This window comes from Cynoglossus semilaevis, chromosome 1, assembly GCF_000523025.1.
Source record: "Cynoglossus semilaevis isolate Cse_v1.0 chromosome 1, Cse_v1.0, whole genome shotgun sequence".
NCBI lineage: Eukaryota > Metazoa > Chordata > Actinopteri > Pleuronectiformes > Cynoglossidae > Cynoglossus > Cynoglossus semilaevis.
In genome coordinates this window covers 25,727,115-25,752,621 of record NC_024307.1, presented here as the reverse complement: position 1 = coordinate 25,752,621, position 25,507 = coordinate 25,727,115, and the positions used below count along the sequence as shown (strand labels likewise).

Below are 25,507 nucleotides of genomic sequence, written 5' to 3'. Positions count from 1 at the left end.
TAGATTCTCTCCAAACTGTATCTACTCAAAGCTGATTAGGAGTCAAAGAGGCTTTTTCACATGCAGATGGAATTCATTTCCTTTTCATTTCCAATCTCCGCCTTACTGCAGTACCACATAATCCAGAATGTGTGTCACTTTCAGAGGTTATGGAGATTTAAGCGATTTCAACGGCGCTCCGTTTTAAGTCTCCCATTTAAAAATGCATTGAAAAAGCAGATTTGGGTAGGACGGTGCGAGGAAAATCAATTTGAATGGGTTATGAGTTATGAAAATACATTCCACATTGATTGGCTTACGCACTTATCTTTCCCCGTGTAAACAAATAGTTCACGGGAGGAAAAATGCAAATTCCATTAGCTCCTTCTTTGTCGCTGAAGGTCACAATCACCTGATTACAGGCAGTTTAGTAGCAATTCTCAATTAGCATATTGAGAGGAGATACACGAAAAGCACCTTTAATAACTAGTAAATAATTAAATCAGGCACCGGGTGACACCTGGCATGGAAGTCAAACAGGAAACATCTTCAAATACGACTCATGAAATTAGTCCACTTGCTGTAAATCTTTTCTACAGAGAAATCAGAACTTTGTGGGGGGGAAAAGTTAATGTAACTTCTCTGCTCGCTATAAAAATACTACTGAAAGGCAAAGTTTAAATAATGCAAACCCCCAGAAAGTGTAAACTAAATAAATCGATCGCTTCATGCTCTAAATCTCTGAAATGTGGAGACATCTATTTTATATATTTTTTGCCTTGTCAGGCTGGAGTCTCCAACACGTACCCTGACCATGGAGGCTCCCAGAGGAGTGGATGTGAGTGCAGCTCAAGGGCAGCTGAAGGTCAGCAGTCGAAAGGACATTCAGCTGGAGTCAACAGACGGAGAGGTGAGGGATGGGGAGTTGGAGAATGATCTTTCAAGCCATTACATTCTCTCGTCCTCATTCATTTTTCATTCATTCAGTTCACTTGTTGCAAATATTGCATGCTTTTACATGGTAGTGAACTAAACTGGCTGTTCGATGAACGTCTGATATACACCGAACAAAACTTCCTGGTTTTGAAGCTAGAACAGGAAGCTGAACTGTGAGTGGGAACAGTCAAATAATCAGACGTGCTTTTACAGCTGATCCTCCGTAAAGCATGTTTGACTCAACCAAACACACAGTCATGCCAAGAAAAAAAAAAGTCACCACTCCAGTTCAACATGAATAAATGCAGAAGCTAAAGTGAAGCCAAATGCAAACGGGCTTTCCAGTGGATAATTACTGCAGTGATTAATGATTCTCTTGGCAACAAGTTCTTTAACTCCAACTGATGCAGTGAGTGGCTTTCTGTTAGTGGAACAAACATGTCAGAGGAATTATCCGGTTGGTTGTGGAAGAGATATTGCTCCGTAAACAACCCAGAAGACTGATGGAGCTCCTGAAATGAAGTTAAGAACTACACAGCACATTATTAAAACCAGGATCGATAGAGCTGATCTCTGATTAGGATTCAGGATCACCTTCAGTCAAATGGAATTGCTAAAACTTAACACAACAATTTGGATTGTTGTGCTGTGAAATTAAAGTTAGAAATATGTTAAATTATGCACAGCCAGTTGAAAGACCATGAAGTCAAAAGTTTTGGACTAAAAACCCTCAGAAATATTTTAAAAAGCATAAAGAGTCATCGGAAAGTGTTTTAGGGAAACGAATGGACCACTTGATTGAATGGGTGTTATTTTTTTATATCTAGTCTTTACTCTAAGATCTGTATTTCTGTATGGAGTTTGCATGTTACTCATAGTATTCACTGAATATTGGACTCCAATGGGAAAAGATAGTTTTCATCAGATGAGCCTGGGTTTAATGAATTGTCAGAGTATGAAGAAATAGTAAATAAAGTAGGGGTAAGTGGTTACCCATCATGCTTAGTGTCCATACACCCAGTATTATGGTCCAGATTTATTTTCATCAATGAGATCAAAGATCTGCCAAAACTTTTTTGCACAAAATAGTTGGTTCAGCATCTTCACAATATAAAATGAATATTTTTAAGTCCATGGATTTATGGATTTTTTTCCTGAATACAACAGGAACATTTCAAAATGTCAATGTAAGGATTGTCCAGCTTCAAATTGTGACAAAGTAGTTCATGCAGCACAAGTTTTTTTTTTTTATGTGATGTCTTCAAACAGTAGGGCGACACCACTGTGTTTGGTACAAAAAGTATCAAAATGAAGGTAAACTCACACAAGAATGATCATTTTGACCTTGTGATGCGCTCGAGGTAAACAGTAAACAAGTGCTACCATAGAAAAACAGTAGGTATCATAGGAAGTGGTCCAATTGTTGCAGTGATTTTTCAGTGGAGAGCAAACCCAAACATTGTGCTCTAAATAAAAACAAAAGTTTAATAGAGAGATGGAGTTCCTCCTTCACTCTTTATCCTGCTGTATTTCACTCCACCTGCCACAATGTATTTACTGATTGCACCACAGTCATTTATCAGGTTGACTCAGTAATAAATCCCCTCAGGGCATCAGTGGCGATGTTATTTGAATGACTTCCAGCCCGTCTCCACTGTTTTTTTGTTTTTTTTTCTCCCTCTCAGATCCTTTTAGACGCCAACACCATTCAGCTGGGAAGCCTCCCACTTGGCATCTACACCCCGTCTCCCAGTCAGGCCTCCCAGGAGCAGGCCGTGTACGAGGTGTGCGTCTGCCCTAGTGGCAAGATCTACCTTTCGCCTGCAGAGGGCGTCTCCACCTGCCAGGCTATGAGCAACATCTGCCTCTGGAGCTGACCTGGTCAGGAGAAACCCTTCCACATTTGCGGTGGAGCAGGGTGAGACTGAGACTCCTGACTCTCCAGGCTGTGTTCATATATAATTAGAGAGGAGTCAGAGTGTTCTACTGAAGCCCAGGACTCACCACCGGTGATGTCAGAGGGAACTCTCCCAAGGACGTTTGTACTACGTTATACTACAGTCAGAAGATACATTTTATTTTTCTACTGGTGGCCCACCACGAACACGCACACGACTGTTTTAGAATTCAGAAAGACAAGAAGACGAAACACAGGTGCCTTCCTCTGTGTAAGGACGTAAAGGCAGAAGGTGATTCAAGCACAATTCTCTCATGGTTGTCTCCCTTTTTTTTTTTTGGAAATCACCCTAACATCAAACTTTTACTTTTATCTACTGTTTTGTTAGAAGTAACGTGATACACAGTGTTAACTGACATGACAACGACATGTGACAACACAGTAATGTCCTGAGCTAGACTTCCCCTCCATGGTAAATACTGTGGGGTTTTTTATGATGTTGATAACTGTGTTGAAAAAAAAAATAAAGTGAGGAAATATGTTTTGTTCATAACGCAGTTGCTATGGAGATGTACAGTATATGCCTGAATTATTATTATTTCTATTTCTACAGTCTAAACCTTCATTTCACTGCTGACCCTGCTGTTGGAACAAACAATCTTTGAGTAGCTGCTCTTCATCTTTTTCTTCTGGTTCCATAAAATTCCAAAACATCTAGATCTGCTCTAAAGTTACTTTTAAACTGAAACATCTACACTTCCACAGGTGGGAACCTCCATCCCACTTGTCCTTATCCCTCTATTAAGTTAAATGAAACTTCACAAACCTCACAACTTCTCAAGGTCCTTACACCACCCTGGCTGTGAAGAACGTCTTCTATTCTCTGAAGCCCTGGCCCTCAGCTGAGCCTGGCTGACCTTGCAACGGCAGATGGGAGTGAATGGGCAGTCATGTGTAAGCAAGCCTGCTGGAGATCAAGGTTACTCCTCATGCTGACGTCCTTCAGAGGTCTCCGTCTGAGAGGAGCTTTTACTTGGTGCTGCCCTTTACCCCAAAATAATTAAAGCTGACCTGTCAAGAGTGAAATATGAATTTTATCAGATTAAAAATGTACACGTAGTTAAAGCACATGGTCAGATGATGTTGGTATATGTGTTTCTGTTCCAGCCATGTATGTAAGAATATTGATTTATCTCAGTTAATTGTGATTCTTCTTCCTTTTTCACTGTTGGCTTCACGGATCACCACAGCAGATCTTATTTTCCATCTCATCCTAACCCATCTCTTGTGCATTTTCACAAACCATCTCCATGTTCGATTTCACAAGATCCACAAATCTTCTCTGATGTCTTCCTCTCCTCTTGCCTGCAAGTGTCTTCAAATAAATGTGATTAATACACCGCTACCAGGTGATTAATCATTTTGAAAATGACAACTCTAATACTAATGTATTATAATTCGATGCTCCATATAATAAAAGTACAGAACTCTTACTGGTTTTCCCTGCAACTGGTTATGGCAGCAGCTAAGAGCCAATGTTATCAGGAAATGTTGGGAACACTTTAAAGGATGACCGAGCTCTTCACATGAGAAAGACAGCCAACCATTCCCAGTAACATTCACACTTGCAGTCAATGTAGGATCTCTAATATTGCACACAGCAACAGTCCACAGAGTGATTTCTAAGAGGTCCACCAAAGAGGATTTGAACCAAGAACCTGATCCAACTTCACCCTAGAATCTATATAAATCTCCATTCCATTAAACACTTCTGTTACACGGTACACCTCACCATTCCTGTAGACCTTCACCTAAGTTGATCTATTGCTCTAGATAGAAAACCTTTTAGTAGAGGCTTTTAGTTCAGAATTACCTGGAAGACAAACTATAGCCGAACCATGGACTGACAGAACATCTAACTAAAGTTCACACCTGACGACTCGTTCTACCCAGTCTAACATGCATGCAGGTGAAAGTTAAACCCAACAGTCATTTGACTTCAGAAACCACTGTCAAGTGTCAATCAAGGAAAGTAAGTGAACTTCTTGTCATTGTGTCACAGCACGCCACTGCACACAACCAAATCTGACCTCTGTTCAGATTTGGTTGTGTGCAGGAAACCCATCACCAAAGTGAACAGTGGTCAGCGTTAAGCGCCCGGGAGCAGTGTGTGGGGATGGTGACCTGCTCAGAGCACTTGCCTTCCGGAACCAAGTCTGCTTCCTTACCACTAACCACTGCCCAAAAGTACGGGAAGACTCGTCACACCCATGCAAAGTCGAAGAGATTCATCTGAAACATATACGATTGTTGACCAATCACAGCGTGATCACAGAGTGATCTGCAGAGGCACAGGTCAAGGGAGTAAACTAATGACAAAGTCTCCACTGCTTCTTTGTTAGGTCAACTGAATAATTAGGATTATTCACTGCCTTTATATTTTTTACACCCACACTGTGCACAATTCGGATTTGATTTTGCACAGCGCTACAAGGGAGGGACAATTCAATCACCCTCAACAGCAGAAACGGAAGGTTCAGGTAATTTTGCAGAATTTCTAGAAACTCTCAGTGAGATATTTCTTCTATCAAGTTCCCTGATTATTACATCAACCTTTAACACCCAGATTATGAAGTCAAAGCTCATAGTCGAATAGATGTCTGACAGTGCAAGAGGTGAAGACACTAATATCACTTTAGCTCAGTGTGGCCGCAGCACTTCTATGAATAAAACAGGCAAATACAACAGAGCCAGGAGCCTGCGGACTCTGCTGTGGCTCCGTGGGTCTTCCTTTGACATCACAGATGTGGAGTCACCCATCACACAGAAGAGCCGCGAGGCAAACCGAGCAGACCTGGGTCAATAAAGCGCTCTCACCGTGTGAATTCATACCAGACAAACAAACCAGGCCAGACGCTGCCACCAGGATTTCAGTTCTCAGGGAATTGCAGTGATCTATCAGCTTCTCCCTTTCACCACAGTCCGTCCACATTCTCAGAATTTCAGACGTGATATATTGGAAATCAAAAGAAGTTGATCCATGTCCTGCCACTCAATCATTTCAGCTCCAACTTAGTCCATTTGTTACAGCCTGGGAGTTCAGAAATGGTATGGGGCACAAACAAAAATCCAATAAAGTCTGGTTTTCTGAAATGTAAAAAAGAAAAAGATAAGAAAAAAATATTCAGAATATAACAAATGAAAATGTGAGGCTTCTTTGACAAAATCTCATATCGTTTTTTTTTTCTTCTTCTTTCTGCCAGCCTCAAGAAAAGCAAAACAAGTTAAGAGAGAGAAAGGCTGAAAAATTACTCAAGCTTCTTCTCTACAGATTCTATCACCCATTTCATCATCCCCCCTCTTCAGCACACACGCGCCTTGCCTTAGCATCATCATCAGCACTTCAACTGCTGCCGGCTGAACCATGATAAAGACTTTTTCCTTTGCCACAGGCAATGTGCACCAATCAGAGCCGGACAGAGCGAGTGTTTTTAAGACGCAGGGTTAAGGAACAGTTATTACTGCAGCCTTCTACTCCTTCTACCGCTGCTGCACAGTCACGGCTGGGTGCACATCACAAGTTTTCCCAGGCTTTAATTAAGCCCAAAGTTGCCATCAAACAGTGAGATGAGCGTTGCAAGGACTACTGTAGTCTTTTGCATTTTAATCTAATTTTTCATAAAAAAAAAAGAAAAAAAAAACAAGCAGAAGGGCACTACAGCAGCAGATGTGTCAAGTGCAGCTGATGAAGAGTTATGAAAACATGAGGCCTGCCGATGAGGCTTCGGCGCTACTCCTTCTGCCGACTCAGCATCGTAGTTTCAAACGGCATCTGTGGTTTCCTCTGTAGTTTGCTCAGGAAAGGGGAAGACAGCACCTTAATGCAGGTCTGGGATGAAATAATTAATAAAAATAAACAAACAAACAAAAACCCTTTTGCTGCACATTTTGAGTTTTCAGTCCTGTGAGCCTTTTTAGCCAACAACATCACGCTCCAAACTAATAATATGCAGCATGACAGGTGAAAGGTGCAGCGGGCTCGAGGAAATTCAATCATCGCTCCACATAAGGGATAGCGCTTGTTTTTGCTGTGAGCTAAAGATCTAAAGTGTTGCATTTTTGATGGAGTTGAAACATTTATTTATTTCCAGCAGGTAAAGAAGACAGCGGTGATCCTCTGAGACTGTGACGGCTTTGGATTATTGCCTTATATACTTACCACTCTAAAAGGCTGATAACATATGCTACTAATCCTTGGAAACTTATCTTATATTCTCAGACCTTGCAAATCACCCACACAGTGTTCACTTTTAGCTCCTTGCTCCAAAGAGGAAAATAAATAAATAAATAAAATATCAAAATCAAAATGATACAAAATAATGTGGAGGAATCCTTCTGACTTGTGTCACTCTGACATTAACGACCAAGGTTATATAGATGGATCAATAGATAGACAGAACTTTTAATCCCTAGGGAGTTTTCTTCAGGAAATAAAGTTAAGCAGAAACTTTCAAATGAAAATAAAATAATTTCTACAGATTTAAGAAATGATGAGCAGTGGAATCTGCAGCTGCTGAGAATAGTCTGAAAATAAAGTGAGGCTGGGTAGAGCAGCTTATGATGGAATCCTCAACTTTGTTGAAATGGTAAAATCCAAAGGCAACTTTAAGACTTTCAAATATGTTGCTTACACCTTGAGGACACACACACACATACTGTATTTATACACACATACTGTCATTCTTAAATGGCAAGGAGCACGGCAAAAAGCCACCTTCGTAAACCACCTAAAACTCTATGGATTTTTATTTCTGTTCAGATGCTCATCATGCCGCTCAGATCTCCAGCTCCGCCGTGGTTATATTTACACACTTACATAAGTCATGCTTTGTCATAATCCGACTGATTTCTGACATTTCTTTATTACCGCCACGAAATACTGCAACGCATGCTTTGCATGTAGTGCCATCTAGCGGTCAAAAGACGCTGAACCAGTCACGTGCGACTCCAGCGTATCAAACAAAGGTTTATGTTTAATCTGATTCAAACGGTATTGGATAATCCCACTGAAGAGGTAATACAGTAAAATACTGCATAATTAAATGAAAATCTATAAAAATAATTTAAGCTTGACTTGTGAACTTGTGTTCAAACAGACCACAGTACATCTAAATGTGAATCAACATTTAATTGTGGACAAAAACACCAGTGCTGTAGTGAACAACGCAACAAATACTTTAGGCTTTTTTGTTGACAACACTCATCCATAGTCACGTAAATGTTATTATGCAATTAGACGTGTATGTTGGATTAAATATACTGTCATTACTTTTTGTAGTAAAAGAAAGAAAAGAAAGAAAGAAGAAAGAAGAAACTAAATGTATGAAAAGGTGTTATTTCGAGCCTGTGAGAACACAAATGCTACTCAGGCTCAAACTTTTAAGATACAAAAGGCAGGTGCAGAAGTGGGATTAGAGATTCATTATTATAAATTTTTTGCTTTTCTGTTGACTTAAAATACAGAATGATTTGAAATAATCTTTTTAAGTAAAATTATGAATATGAAGAGCCATTAGCCGTTAAAACTGAGCTTTTAACACGTTGGCATTAAACAGAATATAGCATTTTAACGAATTAAGCGTGATTTCTACCAACAGTGAGTGCTACTTCCTTTGGTCAATTTAAAAAGGAAAATTCATTCAGAGGCAGTGAAGCTTAAAAGCTCCCACAATGTGTAATTATACTTCTTTCATTGGCAGACTCCAGGTAACGCCTGACGAGAAATGATTCCCTTTCACTTCTTATCTCTTTGGTCAAACCTGTGAGCAGAAACTGACCTTTGACCCACAAAGTTATGTTGCCTGTAAACAGGGGAAAATGTCCATGGTCAGATTTGCATGTTTTAAAAAACAGAACACACAAATGTTTTTTTTTTCAGTAAAATATCTACACGTCACACCAACAAATGCTTGGTATAGTCTTGCATACAAATTGGAAATTATCGAGAGACATTTTCAAACCCTAACCCTCAAACTGACAAACAACAGCTATGGGTGGTGACAAAATCTGATCTGTGTTTGACATATGCTCGTGACTAGCACAACAAAAACACATTTAACGACACCATTAAACCTAAATCTACAGAAAATACTCGCCTCATGTACTCGTTTTGCACATCTTTGGACGTGAGGGCGGACTTTGAAATGCCTAGACCCTGAGGAATCCTGTCCGAATATCTGACGACGATCTTCATCCCATCCAGCTCAAAGCCCTACACATGTCAATGGGAGCAAAAAATATAAACTTCTGATGAACACAAAAAAAAATCACACCCTTTTTTTATTGCACTTATACAGCAATGCAATTTGCAGTCATTAATTAGCGTGTAGAGCTGTTGTAAATCTGATTACATTCCACAGCCTTGTGAACTTTAACCCAACAAAGATTTATATTTCTCTCTGTGCATTCAGGCCTAAAGTTCTAATGTATTTCCTAGTTCTTTTTCCTTGACCTTCATGCAACACTCAGACGGTTCCTGTCATTAGGGGGCGTCTGTTCTAAATTAGGTGGGCTAATGTAAGGCTAATGGGAACCAGCTTGATGGTGATTTCTCCAGATCAGGCGATTATATTGTGTAAATAATTGTATTAAAGGTTTTTCTTCCAGTGTGGCCATGAAAAAGACCTCCCTCCTCCAGCCACCCAACTACAGCACATCTGTATCAGACAAATGTAATCTTAGAGATCAAAGACCTTTGTGCAGGTGATACTTACGTTAAATCGCCGGATGGCTTCATCACAAAACTCTTGTTTTGTGAAGTTCACAAAAGCGCAACACTTAAAAGACAGAATCTTCACACTGTAAACCACTCCAGCCCTGCAGAAGACAGTCATTTTTTTCAAGTTTTACTTGACAATCTGACTACATGGAAAACAACATAAACAAAAATAAATATAAAATGAATAAGCATTTGTTTGAGAGATAGCTCACTGTCTTACATGCTAAACAGGTTGGTTAGCACAGATTCGTTCACTGGGTTAAATAAATTTCCTACCCAGACTGGAAACAGCTCTCTGTTGAAAGAAAACACACTTTAGAGGAAATATCAGAAATGGTATGAATACAAAGACACAACTATGATATAAATATATAATATTAGGTGGAAAGAAAAGCATTAACAAGATATGAAATGTTGGCATGGTGTATGATTAATACAGAGAAGAAAATCAATAATGCAACCTTTTAATTAAGTCATAATCCCATTTAGGATTCCAGGTAGTTTTAACATCATTAACCAGCCACATTATAAGCACTTTTGATTTAAAATTAATTAAAATAAATGTGAGCTTAGTGTGTCAGACTCATGATTGTGCTGCTGCATGACTGATGATAAACACTCACGGTGGAGGCTGACTGTTCTCCTTGCTACTCTTTTCATCAACGCTGGGTTTGTGTTGACGTTGGACAATAAAAGAATTCTGGAATTCTATAGATTTGGCGTTATGAAGTACTGCATTTGTTGGGTTATGGGACTGAGGAAGATGAGGGTGATGCGGAGGAAGAGCAGCATCAATGGTGGTTGTGGCAGCGACAGCACCTCTAGGATGATTTTTGTTGGCAGAGAGAACTGGAGAGACTCCTCCGACATTTACCACCTGGACCGGTGTTGTCTGCTGAAGAGCCCCTGAATACCAAACGTATTTTTAGTCATTACTACCACTAGAGTAATCACAGGCACAACATTGTGTTGAGTGACAAGTCAATGCAATCATTAGCCTTATGAACAGGATGAAACTGCAGTTTAAAATTGCTACAAAACCATGACATTTCGCATCTGTTAAAATAAAAAATGAATTGCATCAACGTAAGAAGTAGGCTACATTATCTCAAAAAGTCAGTGGTCATACCATGAGACTACACACTCTAGTACAGTAGGTGGCAGTATGTGCCTGAGAAAATATATTGTATGAGTTGAGACAATTGTTATATTTCCATGTAAGAACAATTATAAATTTGTTTTTGATATATGGCAGATTTTTCTGACACAAACCACTTTTTTATGCTGTCCTACCTAACCTGTGATTCTGACAACACTTTTATTCTCATTAAACACACAACAAAATAAATATCAGTGCAATTCTCCCCACTGAGGTGGAAATTTAAAACAAATTAAATGACATTAAAATATATTATTAATTAGCTAAGCTCTGACTCTGTATTAGAGAAATGATAAGGGGATGGACTGTAGAATTACGGGAAATACAGTGTGTTTCGTTTCATCTGTGTTAAAATAAGTTAAACATTTTAATCTGATTTTACAATTGCATATTTTTTACCAAATATAATTTTAACATTTTCGCAGTTAAATTTAAACATGGGAGATAATGTGGTTTGACAACATAAAACCAAAACTAAACATTATGCACAAAAAATGACGTGACTGGAAATGTTTGTATGCATTTTTCCACCTTTTACTATGAATGGGTAAAACTCACCTTGTTGCAGGTTGAATTGTGACAACACCTCTAAAGACTTTTTAACAGTTCCATGTATAATTATAGCATTTGAGCTCTGCTCCCGAGTAAAACCGTATTCCTGAAATACAGGTTAAAATATGGTTAGTGACATCATTTTTGAGGAACGCAGTCCGATATATACAGTAACTGTAAGTATCGCATAACCACGTGTCACTGTCATCTATAATTGACCTAAAATGTCAAATGTTTAATATGTTTTTTTGTTTTACTAAGATGAGCTAAGTAAACACAGTGTGACACACAGCATCTGGTTTGTTACACACCATCAGTTGTATAATCTGAACTCTCAGCAGCTCCTGTGCAGCTTCTGCGTACGAGCTGTCCAACTTGAGAACTTCACTGAAGGCCTGAGCAGCTTCCTCGTACATCTGCAGTCAAAAAAACAAGAGAATTGGCTCACATACATTCACTCACTCACTCTCTGTCCGCCACAGTGCTGAAACTAATCAGCCCAGTTATTAATGTTTACTGTCAAAGCAAGCACAAGTAAACAACCTGAGCCCGACACTTCATATTAATGTAGCAGTGATGCCAAAAAAAAGCCAACCAATATTGTTCCAACCTGGTATGAGAAAGGTAAAGAAAACCACCTTTAAACTAAAAAAAAACTAGTACGTTTCTTATTCGCACATTTACTGACAGTGCAAAAGTACAGTATAATGTCTAAAACTCACAACTCCCTAGTTAAAATATCTTCACACTTTCCATTATATATATTCATAAATAATAATAAACAAATATATTTACATATACATACAGTATACATTAATAATGGCAAATTGAGATAACTCAACAACCCTTCACACCTGACTAATACAGACAACAGAACTATTAAAATGGAAAATGTCAAGAAATATGTCAAAGTATAACAATCAAAAGTTTTCATAGTTTGTGAATTTTGACACTGACTTATAGACCACATCAAGAGTAGCTTTCGTAACTATGGTGACGCTCTTGTCCTCAAAAATATTAATCAATCTACTGTCCCTCACTATCCATTGGACAACTGTGTCAGTTGTAAGTTGAAGCTTCCACAAAGACATGCTGGAGGTTGACATGGTATTTTGAGCCAGAGGTGCTTTGGAGAAACAAAAACTCTTTCTGTAAGAGTAAGTGGATGGCCAGTGGAATTATTTCATACACAGATCAGGTCATTCTGCTGATGCATAGTTTTAATCTGATTATTTTGACAACATTAATACATCTTGGTTAACAGAGAACTTTTTACAAGACTAACATTCAAATATAAATCAGTGCTCCTTTAATAGGAAATATGGTGTGAATCTTCTATTGAAAATATGTTTGTAAAACCCAGTATAAGCTGTGTTTTGTTTAACTGTTTTGGTAGCTTGTCAACAGCAAAGCAGCACGCAGTAAATATTTCAGATTGCTACAAAATTGATACAAAATGTTTGAAATTTCAACATTTACAGATGATGTGAATATTCTATTAAACTTCCAACATAGTACTACATACTATTAAAGGGCTATTTACCTTTAGTCCAGCCAGGGCTTTGCCCTTCCTAAACAGGCCTTTCACCCAGCCTGGACAAATACTCAGAGAAAGCTCAGCATCAATCAGTGCCTTTTCATATTCCTGCATCTTTTCAAAACAGAAAGAACGGTTGCCAAACAACCTGCAACAAAAGCAACCATCAGAAAATATATCAAATGTAAGCCATTTGGGAATAAAGATATGGACAGCACATCAACCTGAATTCTGTAGGGTTGTATTTAATCGCTTCAGTGAAACATTTCACCGCCATATTGAAGTATCCAGAGCTGGCAAACTTATTTCCATTTACTGTAAAAGAAAAAAAATTAAGTACATAAATCAAAAGCAACAATTTAGCCAAGTGTGCTAGAAGTGAGGAACAAAATTACCTGCATGCTCAGTACTTCTTTTAATATTATCTTCAATAGTCGGGATATGCGGGCTAAGGGACACCTGTTCAAACTATTGTGAGAGAGAGAAGATTTATGATTAAAAACTCAAAAACACAGCAACCTTTAAAAAGAGTTCCTTCTCGACTGTTATGTCAGAGTGAAGTCTATACAGAACTATCAAGCTTCAAATGTCGGCAGTGATTTGTGTGTACCTTCTCTTCAACTTCGGGAAGTTCATTATTTTTGACAGGGAATAATTTACGTTCTTTAACCGGTGTCTTTTTCTTTTCCTTCTTCTCTGGATGGGGCTTTTGCTCCATTTTACGCTTGGCTATAAGAATGGCTTTGGTCACAAATGTACTGTTTATATCCAGTTCCTGTAAGTAATAAAAAAAAGTACAACATAATCTGAGATCACACTAAGCTTTAAATAAAGCAACTGTGTCAAACTCAATTACTCAACAGGCCGAAAATGAAAACACAGTCTATGATGGAGGCCAAACAGGATTAACAGTTATTCACATCTAGTGCAGAGAATGTTCTCAACAGAAAAACCTTTTCCTCAATATAATGGACAAAAAAATGCCACAAATATTATACACATGCAGAATTTGACCCATGTATTTAACCCATCCAGCACACATAGTATACTATACTAGATTATTCTATACTAGATATTAATTAAAACAACCACATGCATGTTAGGCTCCCATGGGCCACATAAAATGAGGTGGCAGGCCTCCAGTTTGACATATGTGAAATAAAGAGTGTGGCTGATGCTGTTGGAAAGATGCTGTTGGTACCTCAAAGTCACAGGAGTCGCTCTGACCACCTTCATCATCGTTGCCTTCACTCTCATTGCTTTCTGCAGCAGTATTAGGTATTGACTGTTTGACAGTGGTGTTTTTATCTTTATTGGGTTCTTCGTCAGTTGCTTTACTTCCCTCTGGCTTAGTCTCTTCTTTATCAGTTTTTGTCTGTAAATGGACACATTTTAAGCTTTTTTGTCGTTTTTTTGTTTTCTTTCATTTTGGTATATACAGTACAATTCCAAACGGTCATTACCTCTTCCCCTTTCAGAGTATTCTGTTTCTCTCTCTCCAGTTGTTTTCGTTTCTTTTGATTCTATTTGACAGGAAACAAAAGTGAGCCTAACAACACTCCCACTGCAAATGTGGACAATCATAACCAAACTCTAGCAAGAAGCAGGATTCACCTCTTTCTTAAGACGTTTCTTCTGAGCCTTTTCTTGACTTATTTTCTTTTCCTCTTGTAACCTAGCTTTTCTTTTCTCATCCTATCAGAGTCCAAAATAATACCACTCCATTATTTCCACTACACTTAATCACTTCTTGTTATAAATACATCAACAATGTGCATGATGGCTTCAACTTACTGTCTCTCTGTAGTCATATTTGAAAGAGCTGTCAGTATCATCACCGTCTGTATCCTCATAATCATAATCATATTCAAGGCCTGTAAAGACAAACACTGATGTGTGCGTGCTTTTTTTTATTTGACTTTAAAGGCTTTAACCAGTGTGAAACGATTTAAATAAAAACATACCCAGGAGACCGCATTTGACTATCCTTTGCATGTGAGTAGTCTTAAATAAACCCACAACCTTTTGCTAGACAGGAGAAAGAAAAAAATGAAAGGCAATACTTTCATGCATTTCTTTACTAGCAACCACCAGACAGCCCTAGATTTTCATCCACTCTTCTTCAAAAGCACAAATACAGTATCTTCCACTTTACTTTCTGAATAAATGGATCTCGTCCCTCAAGTTTCACTTTCCTTCATACTGCAATGGGCCCTGGTTCTACGGAGTGAATGGCCTTGGCAGATGTTTCTGTGCTTGTTTTGTCTAGTATTGATAGTGTGATAAACTGCTCTAGAGTAAAGTACATGGATAACAAGGCCAGGCTACGCAGCTTGTACAATGAGAACATTGTGGCATTTGTAACAGAATGTCAGGCTTAACTTAAAAAAAAAATCAATTTAGCAACAAAAGTATGTCGTTGTAAACAAGAAACTGGAATACAAGCTAGAATCTAAAACAGAACAAATGACACACACTAGTTACTGCGAAGAGATGTTATAAAAGGTAATGTCAAGAAAAGACCGTATTGCATGTTTTTTCTTTACAATGATTCAATGGACAAGTGTTACAATACAACACACGAATTAAAAAAATCATGTTTGAAAGCCGTGGAAATACCCGTCAAATCCTGAAGTCGTTTCACTGTCGTTATTTTAAGATGAGTTGGGTAAGTCATCCATTTGCCTCAACAGCAGCAGGCTAGGTATTTAAGTCAATCTACACAGGAAGTGACTACGTGTAAACTCACGGCAATCTGAAAACCCACAGACAGAGTTGAGTGTGACGCATTCACGATTACATTTGACAACAAAAACAAATCCCTGCTGACAATGCTAACATATCGATTTGATTCCGTGACGTGTTGCCTTAGTTTCCATGAGTTAAAGTAATGAGTAAATAAGGAGTATTAAAAACAGCCATACTTACAACCGTATCCATATCAATAAAGCCTGGAAAAGAGAAAAGCGGGGGGGGAAAAAACATTAATTTTTTTTTTACAGGAACACGTGACAACTCTTCTCTGATGGGGCAACTTAGCTTCTTCGCTGAACAACCACCAGCAGCTCTTCAGAAAAAGTATTAAATGTAGGTATTTTCTCACCTGTCTCGTCCGTGTACATGTCCATGTTGGTTTAACGCTCTCTCTCGGTTACCAATATAGTTGTAATGCGCATCAGTTCAGTAATAATGTGCATTCATTCAACATTAACGTTTACGAGATATCTTTGAACAACATGGTGTCGACGGTCTCTTACAGCATCGCGTGAACTTAACGTGAAATTGGCACGGACTTGACGCATGCGTGCTGAGGCCCAAATGACGCCCGGACCAAGTGTTGTACAAGTCGAGTTTTATAAATATAAATTTCTCCTCCTGAACAAATAAAAATCCAAAGGCATGGCCATTTATTTTTAAAGTGTACAGTACTAACTTTCGATTAAATTTGTTTTTCTTATACGAATACTTCTAAATAGTAAACAGTAAGACTTTCAGATCCAACATCACTGGGAGTGAGAGAATTTTCTTGTATTTGGTTTGTCTATTCAGTCTCAATGAAGCAAAACCAACACAAAAGTAGAACACTAAACCTTTAATAAACCAGTCATCTCATCAACCAGATGACTCAGTCATCAGCATACCTTAACACATCATTTTATGGATGATTTAATTAGCATTATAACCTGTGATTTCACATGAACATGGATGTAGCTTAAATACTTGAAGGAAAAACAATATTAGTGTTTTCCCTTTTTGGAAAACTGTACAAATATTTTTTTGGTTAAGAAATTTGTATTCACAGCAAAATTGGAACTTCCAACATTTAGCAGATGCAATGATAGGCATGTTAAATCCTGTGAATTAGTCTGTCACTACACACTAATATGTCACTACAACAAATTATTTTTCTTTGATAAAACTACTAAAATTAATACTATTAATTCTATTTTTAAATATCATTTAAAAAAGATTTTATAATTCAGTGCAAAAACAGGATAATTATTGCATAATTTTCTGACAGCAACAACATTGATATAAATTAAACTCTCAGTAACAATATTAAGAAACTTCCAAATGAAAAAACTATTTTGTTGTGTATTGAGACCCATTTGTAAGAGTTTAAAAGCCAACCCTGATGGAGCCAAGTGTGCAACAGTGACAACAAGTCACAATTGCATCTCGGCCTTCTTTGAATAGTTCAAGTTCTACTTAAAACTGTACCAAGGTAGGTTATTCAACGAGCCGTCCAAGGCGTATGGAATACGCGATAAGTCTGTGATAAAGGCCAACAAGGAGGGAGATGGCACCAAGCATTAATCCACAGATGATGCCAAAAGCCCACCGAGGTCCCAACAGAGTATACACCTGAGAGACAAAGACAGGACCCAGGGTCCGTGCACCACTACCAGAGGCCGTCAACCAGCCCATGTACACACCCTGTAAAAAAACAAGAACCAATTACATCCACATTACATATTGTACAGATGAGTTTTATTATTTAAGGTGTGTTTCTTAAGACTTTATTTCTTACTTGAGGCTTTGGTCCAACTATTTTGGAAAAAAGGGTGTAGGACATTACATTACTAGTAGGGTAACCCATCCCAATGAGGAAGGCACATGTGATGAACTGGGCTAGGTGTATCGCAGGAGTATACTGACACCAGGTCTGTTCATAGGGGCAGCCCGTTGGCTCCACAGAGCTGTTGGATGCTTCATACATCTGACTAACCAAAGTGTTGTTTTTGATGTCTGTGTTTAAGAAATGAGAATTGTTATATTAGGTTCATAGAAATTTTATACAAAAAAAACTGAAAAGAATTTTGCAATAAAAAAAAAAAAAAAACCATACCAGCCCATCGGATTTTGGGGTAACTGTCCCCCCATGGAAGCAGGACAAAGAATCCACAGAAAATAATAGCAAGGCCAGTGAGCAACACAGGGCGATCACCAAACCTGGAGGGAAGAAAACAGTCCCAATGATGGAGTACAGGCAAATAAATCCAGATGCTATTGTTTACATTTTCCTGTGCACTGCAACCTTTGAGAAGCCACTTTTACAACCAGGAACACAAGGATGGATTCACAACCAATAAGGCAGATGATGACACCATTGTATAAAACAGCTTCTCTCTTTGTCCAGGCAAACATGTCCATCGTCAACGGTGTGGTAATTCTGCACATCAACCAATAAATCCAGTAAAGAGCATTGCAATTAGCAACAGATCATGAGCAGAGCTTTGGCCAAAATACGCACGTTTCATAGATGGCAAAGATGAACATGACAATGAAGAAGAGGACATTGGAGGTCAGCACCGCCACATTGTCAACAGCTTCCTCGCTCTCTTCATCAATAACGTCAACTGTATCTACAGGAAAATGAATGAAAATGAATGACCACATATCCTTCAACCCCCCCAAAAAAACACTGACTAATATTCTCTAAGATACTGCAGGCATACAGTATCTCTGCTCATAACTCTCCAAGGCTAGGATTTGGGCTGCCATGTACTACCATTTTTCTCCCATAGATGTAACACTTTATCAATGAGAAATTTTATTGTGTCTTAGCTCCGAGCCTTTTTTGTTAATCTTTATTTAATAAATTGCTCTTGTGCACCACCAGGGTGACCTGAGAAAAAATGAACTAAGGGGGATCTTGGTCAAGGTCAAGTTCTTGTGCAGTAGAGGTTGGTGGGCAAAACATACCTTCAGATGTGTAGTTAATGGTAAGAACACGTTTACCATCGTCGTCAATATGATGTTCTCTGTAAGTAAGGATCACAACACAAATATTTATAACACATTTTAATGCATGTACATCAGGAGTGTAACAGATTAAATTAACTGTTTAATACTGGGTATTTGGTAAAAATACACACGTGCAATGTAAAAATCATCAGTAACCATGGTGATGCAGAGTGCAACAAAATTCAAACCCACTCCATGACATAGGCTATTATTTAGTAGTTAGCACAGATTTGCTATTGTATTAAAGTTATAATCACAAGACTCTGCGTTAGTAAAGAAGAAGCATCACCTGAGCACGATCAAAACCAGCAGCATGTTGATGAGGCCACAAACTGCAGCTAGTAAAGCAGGAACTGTGTACATGTTGAGTTCCAGTTCAATAAACTTCACCGTGACACCTCGTTCGCCGATAAATGACAGACAAGCCTGCAGAGCTGACACAAACAAACACAGACAAAACATGTTAGTGATTAAACCCACACCGTTCACTAAGACGTGGTTGAATGCCATTTTGGCCAGACATTTCACCTGGTCCCAGGATGAATCCCAGGGCCTGGCTAGCACTCATGTTAGCCATTGCATTTGTCCTCTCCTTCAGTGATGTCGCTCCAGCCACATAAGACCTCAATACAGCTACATTACCTGCCAATAAGAGATGAAACTAAGTGTAAAACTGACCTCATCATGCTCTAGTGGATGTTTTCATGCCTGAGTGAGAACAACCTGCCCCGAAGCCAGTGAAGGCTCTGGCTAACAGCACATGTAATTTGTTGTTGCTTGTGGGTAGATAAGCATAGGCATAGTAGATGTTGCCAAACAGGTTTATAAAGATGGAACATGCCAGTGGTTCCCTTCGGGGTCGGTAATTGGACCATAGACCAAAAATGGGGGATGCCACCATCTGACACAGGCTGAAGGCTGCCACCACCCAACCCAGGTAGCTGGTCGTAGCACTGTGGTCAACCTGACGAAAACCAGGCAACAATCCAACCAAGTTAAGACACAACCTTGACAAAGTGTAGTAACAAGTCAAATGTAGTCTTTTTTGCTGTGGCTAGAACTCAACTATGATAGATCTCGATCACTTGCTGCATGGAAATATATAATAAGTATACACTTATATTTTAAAGAAACCAAAAGAAAACAGTCCTACCTTTTGTAAATAGGGCCAAATAGATGTGATGACAATGGAAAAACCTGAAAAGACATCAAAGAATGATGGAATCTTTATATCACTTCCAAACCAAAATGACCAGATGCATCACATGAATGTTTTTACATAACACTATTAGACAAAGTTCTAAAAACAACACTTCAGTTTTCCCCCAACACCATGAAGCGTATCATGAATCTGTACCTGCCTAGAGTATTGGATTGTTTTTGTTGTCTATTGTAAATATGCAGACGGGCATGAACAACTGCACTGAATATATATTTTGTTGGTTAAGCTGTATTTAATTTATTGCAACTGCTCAGCATTTCTAAATACTAGTTCTGTATGTGCTGTTTTTATACAACAGACACTATAAAGTCTAAGTCCAATTACCCACCAGCCCCTTAAACCGTGTGGTATTCTACGTCTAAAGTACAAGACACCTACGATAGAACACTGAACTGCTCTGACAACTTTAGAGCACAAAATGTGTCTCCCGTGGTGTTATATGTTTTAATGAAATAATATATTTTATGTAATATGAACACAGCAAGAGAAAGAAATCCAAGTTTACAGGATATTGATGTCATCTGCTATAATGTGCAGTTTGGAAAAGTGCCCCCATCTAAAACAATGATTCACAAGTGACATGCTGACTTGACTCTTTGAACTCAAACCAACTAAACTAAGTAGCAAAAAAATAAGTTTACATCATAGGGATAAACATGTAGCACTATATAATAATATAATAAAGTTATATATAACTATTGAACTATAAAATAATAATTAATTCCAGAGTTTCAGGCTAGAAATGAGCCCATTCCTGAATCTTTTCTTCAGCACTCTGATTTGGAGCTAGGACTAACGTCAAGAAACTCCCCCCACAAAGCTATTGCTTCAAAAACCTCTAGTAAAATGTATTTCTAAAAAAAGAGTTGTATTCCTACAAAGTCATATTTTCACCCAAAAAAAAGATATAAAAGAGGAAATCTTATATTTTTTTTTTCTCTGTGGTACAAATGAGTAAATATTAAAAAGTTTAGAAACCAGTGTCTATTATAGTCGGGAACCTTACCTACACTACTGAGAAACATAGTGAAGTACATGATGCGGATGGACCTCCATCGACTCTTGTAGTCCTCATCCTGAGGATCGCCTCTGTCAAAAAGGGAACAGGAAAAGAAAATGTAAAGTAATTAATAACAAATGGTAATCTCAACAGCCTACTAGTCTAATTAAAACGAACAAAACCAAATAGTTTATGTAATGCAGTGAGGAGATTGACATATTTATTTTTATTAAGTTATTTAATACAACACAGCCTGATGAATGTTAATCTACGTACAACACCGTACTCACCTGCGTGTACCGTCCCCTAGCAGAGACGTGGTCTCGTCTGACTCATCACTTTGGGACATTTTACCTTAAAAAGTAAATTAATTAATTAAGCTAATGCTTTACACGCGTGGTACGATTTTACTTAAGACGCCATAGAGTTGTATACACAGCTACAACTAGAGTTACAATGCTAGCTGCAGGACGCTAGTCACAAGCTGCTTACTTTAGCGAGTCAGAATGACATTTTATGCTAACATAAAATGCATTAATAGTATGTTTATCGCCAGAAAATAATGCATTTTAAAACCGAAGCGCACGAATAACAACACAACACTTTACAAATAGGGAGCTACGTGGACTATGACACAGTTGCCGCAAACCTTACTCTGGTGTTATATAAACAGCTATTTCCCGTTTGACCTTTCAAAATTAATGCAGCCCCCTAAATTGTATTGCAATTGTTAAAATGAAAATATGTAATCCGACTTTGAAATGCCTCATTAAGTAAATGCAATATTTGATTAACACAATTAAATTTGGGCCACTGAACCATACTACAAACTAGGCACTTAAATAATTGAAAGTTTTCCGCTTTTATTTTGAATATCGACGAAATAGCTTCGAGGATATTTCTGCTTGACCCAGCTTGGTCACCATATAAACAGAGCGGTCAGTGTATATTCTTGTCATACTACACGCAATAAAATTTAGATGGTATAATACATTCAATGTATTGTTTTGTGTGTTGGGTTTAATTTTACAACAATTTATTTTAAATTTAATTCCGTAGCTCAGTTAAAACCTGCAATATCTTGAGGAGTTCTACATCTCCAACAATTCCGTGGTCGTTAAATTAGGGGGTTTAATGAATATATTGCATCTTGTAAGATTAACTACTCTAGGCTGAAATGAGACATCTATGCACTGCCACAGTAATTTTAGTTTTAATTGCATACCTTGTACGCATGTATGAGTACGTGTGTGCAAGTATGTTCGTATTTATCAACATGAAAATAGCGTCAAAAATAACAATTACGTCACTGTAGTCTTCACGTTCTCTCTAGTGACATCTAGGGAACAACTTTTGAATGACATCTTTTAAAAATGAAAGTAAGTGATTCATGTCCACGTTGCAGGACAGAAAGAAACATTAATTTCATTTAGTTTTGATTCAGAGACGGTCTACATTACAAACAACGACAACGAAGTGGATCTAAGAAGTAAAACATCGTTTAAAACCTGACACTGAGAGCTATACTAAGGAGGTTTTGGACATTTCGAAGGGTAAGAAGGAGATCGTGTTACAGTGGGCTTGGGTGAACGGCATTAGAATAGATTTATAACGTGTTGTTTTGAAGTATTCATTATAGTATTTGTTCCAGATATGCAAGCGATAATACACATGCGCCTTCTGGGAGCCCTTCTGTTTCTGTCTGTCGCTGCTGCAGGTAAACTGTTGTTCTGTCTCGTCCTCTTAGGTTATGTAGGGTGAAAAGAAAAATTCCATTGCGCACATATTTGGAACAGAGCTATTGTTTATGTTTCCTCAATAACGACACCGATTTATAACTCTACTTATTTTATGAATCAGTGAGACGAGGAAGCAATACAACATGCTGACCATAGACAAGCAATCTGCTGGGTGGGAGAAGGGGGTACAGAAATCCGTGTGCCACTGTAATTTGATTTAATGTGTTGTATGAGAACAGGATTTTGGTTGCATCTCTGTATCTTCTACTCTGACTCCAACTACCTGCATGTCCTCCCTCACTGCATCCATATATCTCCTCTTTGGCCTTCCTCTCTTTCTCCTACCTGGTAGCTCCATCTCTAACATTCTTCTACCAATGTATCCACTGTCCCTCCTCTGCACATGTCCAAACCATCTCAATCTGGCTTCTCTAGCTTTTTCTCCAAACCTTCCTGTCTGTGTTGTCCCTCTAATGACCTCATTCCTGACCCTGTCCATTCTTGTCACTCCTAAAGAGAATCTTAGCATCTTTAACTCTGCCACCTCCAGCTCCTCCTCCTGTCTTCTGCCTATTGCTACTGTCTCTAAACCATACATCATGGCTGGTCTCACCACTGTCCTGTAAACCTGTAAAAGGATTTTGGTTGCACTCAAATGCAAAAAATGTGGAAAACACCAACAAACCATATGTGTGAATTATAGTTGTTGAGCCATTTATTTATTGTTTGCTTTTAAAGGTTGAAATCTTTGAGCCCCCTGGAACCAATTTTTTCATTTTTTTGTTTTTTCAGCTTCAAAAAACTTTGTGACATTGGTCTCTTCTCCGGTCTTAGCCCAGTATGGACAGCCAACTATCCTACCTTGTTGGCTCGACCCACCACAAAGAGCTGAGGCCCTGGAGATACGTTGGTACCAAGATGAAAACTATGACGCCCCGATAATACTGTACAATAGCAAGAAGTTAAGTGTGGAAGGGGACACTGACAGAGTCATGTTTGGTGAGAAGGATTCAAACTCTAAAGGGTTGGCCACAGGAGATGTCAGCCTGAGGTTCAGTAACATCACAATCAAGGACGAGGGAAATTACACCTGCTATGTCAGCAGTGACCAGGGTTATGATCGTGGAAGTGTCAGTCTCCGTGTGACAAGTGAGCATGAAACATTAGTACATTAAGCTGGAGTATTCTTAGAAAACAATATTACCTTTACTTCTACACTTCTGTAAATTCCACTTTTAGAAACAGGAAGTAAGCCGGTCCTTTCAGTCCAGTGGCTGGGAGAAAACCAGGCAAACGTCAGCTGTGAATCTGATAGCTGGTATCCACAACCAAGACTCCGCTGGTTGGACCACAAAGAAAGAACAAAAGAACTGGCCCCAAGAAGTTTGTTGCACAGTAGCACCTCCGCTGGTTCAGTGTCTGTCCACAGCTGGCTGCTGGTTTCTGGCTTTTCTAGAGTTTCTTGCTCTGTAGGAGTCTCTGGGGAAAGTGTAAAGGAGGCAATAATCCACCTGCAGGGAAACCTACCTGTTGATGAGGGTAAAAACAGATTATTCTTTGTGTGATTTGTGAAGCAGCTATTACTATGTTTGTTTAACTGTTGCTTTTTCTTATAGGGTTAGGCTCCTTGTCTGTTGGATTGTTGACCTTTTGTGTTCTCCTGTTACTCGTGTTAGCCATAATAGCAGTTGTGTTTTTAAGAAAGAGAGGTAAGTATTTAAATTTGAATACTTACAATAAAAGCTTTTATAATTCCTATAATATAAGTAATTCAGTTAGTGTGTTTGTATATTATCTCAATGCTGAGCTCACAGCTGACATTTTAGCTTGAAAATTAAGTTAATAATATATTCATTGTAAGATATATTTTAACTAAAATATCATGAAAAAATATCCTCAGAAAAAATGTTTATTCTGCTGACTTCTTAACATATTTCTTCATTTTTAGTTTGTAGAAGAATCAAACATAAGACGGAGGAATCAGAGCGTAAGACACACACACACATAAAACAATACCTACATTTGATTTGAATGTTGGTCACAATGTTTTTTGTTTTACAGAAATTCTTTCTTCGACAGAAATGGAAAAACTCTTAACAAACAGTAAGCCCTAGATTGTATTATGACAATGTACAAACAAACCAAAACAAATCAAAACAGAGATTATTCACTAAATTCATAAACAAAATTGCATTTGATCATTGTTCGTCTGATATGATTTCCTCTGGGGAGGCTGTTGCAGTGAGGAGCTATTGTTACAATATTTTTTCAATTTGACCTACAATAAAAAAAAGGGGGAATGATTTGTAAATGATATTTACCTTGTTTAACAGAAATAGCAGTTTTGCTGTTTTACATACAGTTCAGTAGCGTTTTGAGACATTTGACTAAACATTAGTCCTATTGACAAAGGTTGTGGTGCAGAGTTTGGGAACAACTGCCTTAGGAAATATTCACATTATTAATTATGAATGTTTTTTGTGTTGCAGGGGAAACGCAGCCCTGTTATGGTAAGCTTTTCAAAGATGTCAATGAACATCAACCTATGAAGACACTGCTTGATTTAAGTCTGTGTTTTAATTTTCTACAGAAAACATAACACTTGAGGCCACAGATAATCTAGTAGTAAAAGATGTAGAAGATGGTGTTATAGTAAGAGACAAGTCTGGGGTTCAGTTCCCTGATGGAACAGAAGTGACCTTTTGTACAGCCATCAAAGGAAAACATGGCTTCTCCGAAGGCAAACACTACTGGGAAGTTTCTCTGCAGAGACCCAACTTAGATGTGAAGAAGTCTTGGTGGATTGGCCTCACAAATGCAGAAGAACAGAACACATTCCGTAGATTGTTTCTACAGAATGTGCACAAATGCAGAAGAACAGAACACATTCTGTAGAAACAATTCTATTGCATCTGGTAATTCCTGGTTCCTGGCATCTTCCTCTAAATGTCAGAACTCCC

At 38.3% G+C, this 25,507-nt stretch overlaps 4 protein-coding genes across 6 annotated transcripts in view; 2 read left to right on the top strand and 2 right to left on the bottom strand.

Moving 5' to 3' along the window:
- LOC103387458 (zeta-sarcoglycan) overlaps positions 1–8,192 on the top strand; it is a 55,682-nt gene extending 47,490 nt beyond the window's left edge. Inside the window, exons 7-8 of the mRNA XM_008322126.3 lie at positions 766–889; positions 2,601–8,192. Coding sequence (XP_008320348.1) covers positions 766–889; positions 2,601–2,792 — 316 coding nt within the window. The 3' untranslated portion in view covers positions 2,793–8,192. The remainder of the gene's footprint in view (positions 1–765; positions 890–2,600) is intronic.
- On the bottom strand, positions 7,986–16,119 carry LOC103387432 (tetratricopeptide repeat protein 31-like). Of its 3 annotated transcripts, XM_017039086.2 has the most exons (19): positions 15,942–16,099; positions 15,767–15,789; positions 15,458–15,593; positions 14,803–14,866; positions 14,633–14,712; positions 14,453–14,533; positions 14,302–14,361; positions 14,040–14,213; positions 13,449–13,613; positions 13,234–13,306; positions 13,063–13,153; positions 12,845–12,986; positions 11,613–11,717; positions 11,308–11,407; positions 10,214–10,496; positions 9,811–9,885; positions 9,586–9,688; positions 8,968–9,083; positions 7,986–8,673 (listed from the first exon to the last, which is right to left on the bottom strand). In XM_017039086.2, the coding sequence occupies exons 4-19, from the start codon at positions 14,831–14,833 to the stop codon at positions 8,607–8,609; spliced, it is 1,746 nt and encodes a 581-aa protein (XP_016894575.1). In that variant the 5' UTR covers positions 14,834–14,866; positions 15,458–15,593; positions 15,767–15,789; positions 15,942–16,099; the 3' UTR covers positions 7,986–8,606. The 3 variants fall into 3 exon arrangements, with proteins under 3 accessions (XP_016894575.1, XP_008320307.1, XP_008320322.1); XM_008322085.3 differs by lacking the exon at positions 15,458–15,593 and having other exon boundaries at positions 15,942–16,119; XM_008322100.3 differs by lacking the exons at positions 14,453–14,533; positions 14,633–14,712; positions 14,803–14,866; positions 15,458–15,593 and having other exon boundaries at positions 15,942–16,119.
- A 296-nt stretch (positions 16,120–16,415) lies between these two features.
- Positions 16,416–21,487, bottom strand: mfsd8 (major facilitator superfamily domain containing 8). The gene is made up of 12 exons (XM_008322069.3): positions 21,099–21,487; positions 20,815–20,897; positions 19,740–19,783; positions 19,310–19,550; positions 19,115–19,228; positions 18,876–19,020; positions 18,545–18,603; positions 18,093–18,204; positions 17,877–18,011; positions 17,688–17,791; positions 17,370–17,587; positions 16,416–17,275 (listed from the first exon to the last, which is right to left on the bottom strand). Exons 1-12 carry the CDS (start codon positions 21,155–21,157, stop codon positions 17,069–17,071), a joined length of 1,521 nt encoding a protein of 506 aa, XP_008320291.1. The 5' UTR covers positions 21,158–21,487; the 3' UTR covers positions 16,416–17,068.
- A 449-nt stretch (positions 21,488–21,936) lies between these two features.
- LOC103387549 (butyrophilin subfamily 2 member A2-like) overlaps positions 21,937–25,507 on the top strand; it is a 4,788-nt gene continuing 1,217 nt past the window's right edge. The window contains 11 exon segments of the mRNA XM_025062765.1: positions 21,937–22,361; positions 22,460–22,525; positions 23,340–23,696; positions 23,787–24,086; positions 24,164–24,256; positions 24,496–24,534; positions 24,609–24,650; positions 25,037–25,057; positions 25,138–25,409; positions 25,450–25,502; positions 25,504–25,507. The exon segment at positions 25,504–25,507 is cut by the window's right edge and continues 1,217 nt beyond it. Of these exon segments, the coding sequence (XP_024918533.1) occupies positions 22,462–22,525; positions 23,340–23,696; positions 23,787–24,086; positions 24,164–24,256; positions 24,496–24,534; positions 24,609–24,650; positions 25,037–25,057; positions 25,138–25,409; positions 25,450–25,502; positions 25,504–25,507 (1,245 nt within the window). The 5' untranslated portion in view covers positions 21,937–22,361; positions 22,460–22,461.

Coding starts and splice junctions, on each gene's coding strand:
- LOC103387432 (XM_008322085.3), bottom strand. CDS start 15,966: ATGGACATGTACACGGACGAGACAG. Junction 15,790..15,941: donor CATGTACACGGACGAGACAG/GTGAGAAAATAC, acceptor TCTCTTTTCCAG/GCTTTATTGATATGGATACG. Junction 14,713..14,802: donor AGTCAAATGCGGTCTCCTGG/GTATGTTTTTAT, acceptor TTGTCTTTACAG/GCCTTGAATATGATTATGAT.
- mfsd8 (XM_008322069.3), bottom strand. CDS start 21,157: ATGTCCCAAAGTGATGAGTCAGACGAGACCACGTCTCTGCTAGGGGAC. Junction 19,784..20,814: donor TATGTTTCTCAGTAGTGTAG/GTAAGGTTCCCG, acceptor ATGTCTTTTCAG/GTTTTTCCATTGTCATCACA. Junction 19,551..19,739: donor TTTGGCCCTATTTACAAAAG/GTAGGACTGTTT, acceptor GGTTTTCGTCAG/GTTGACCACAGTGCTACGAC.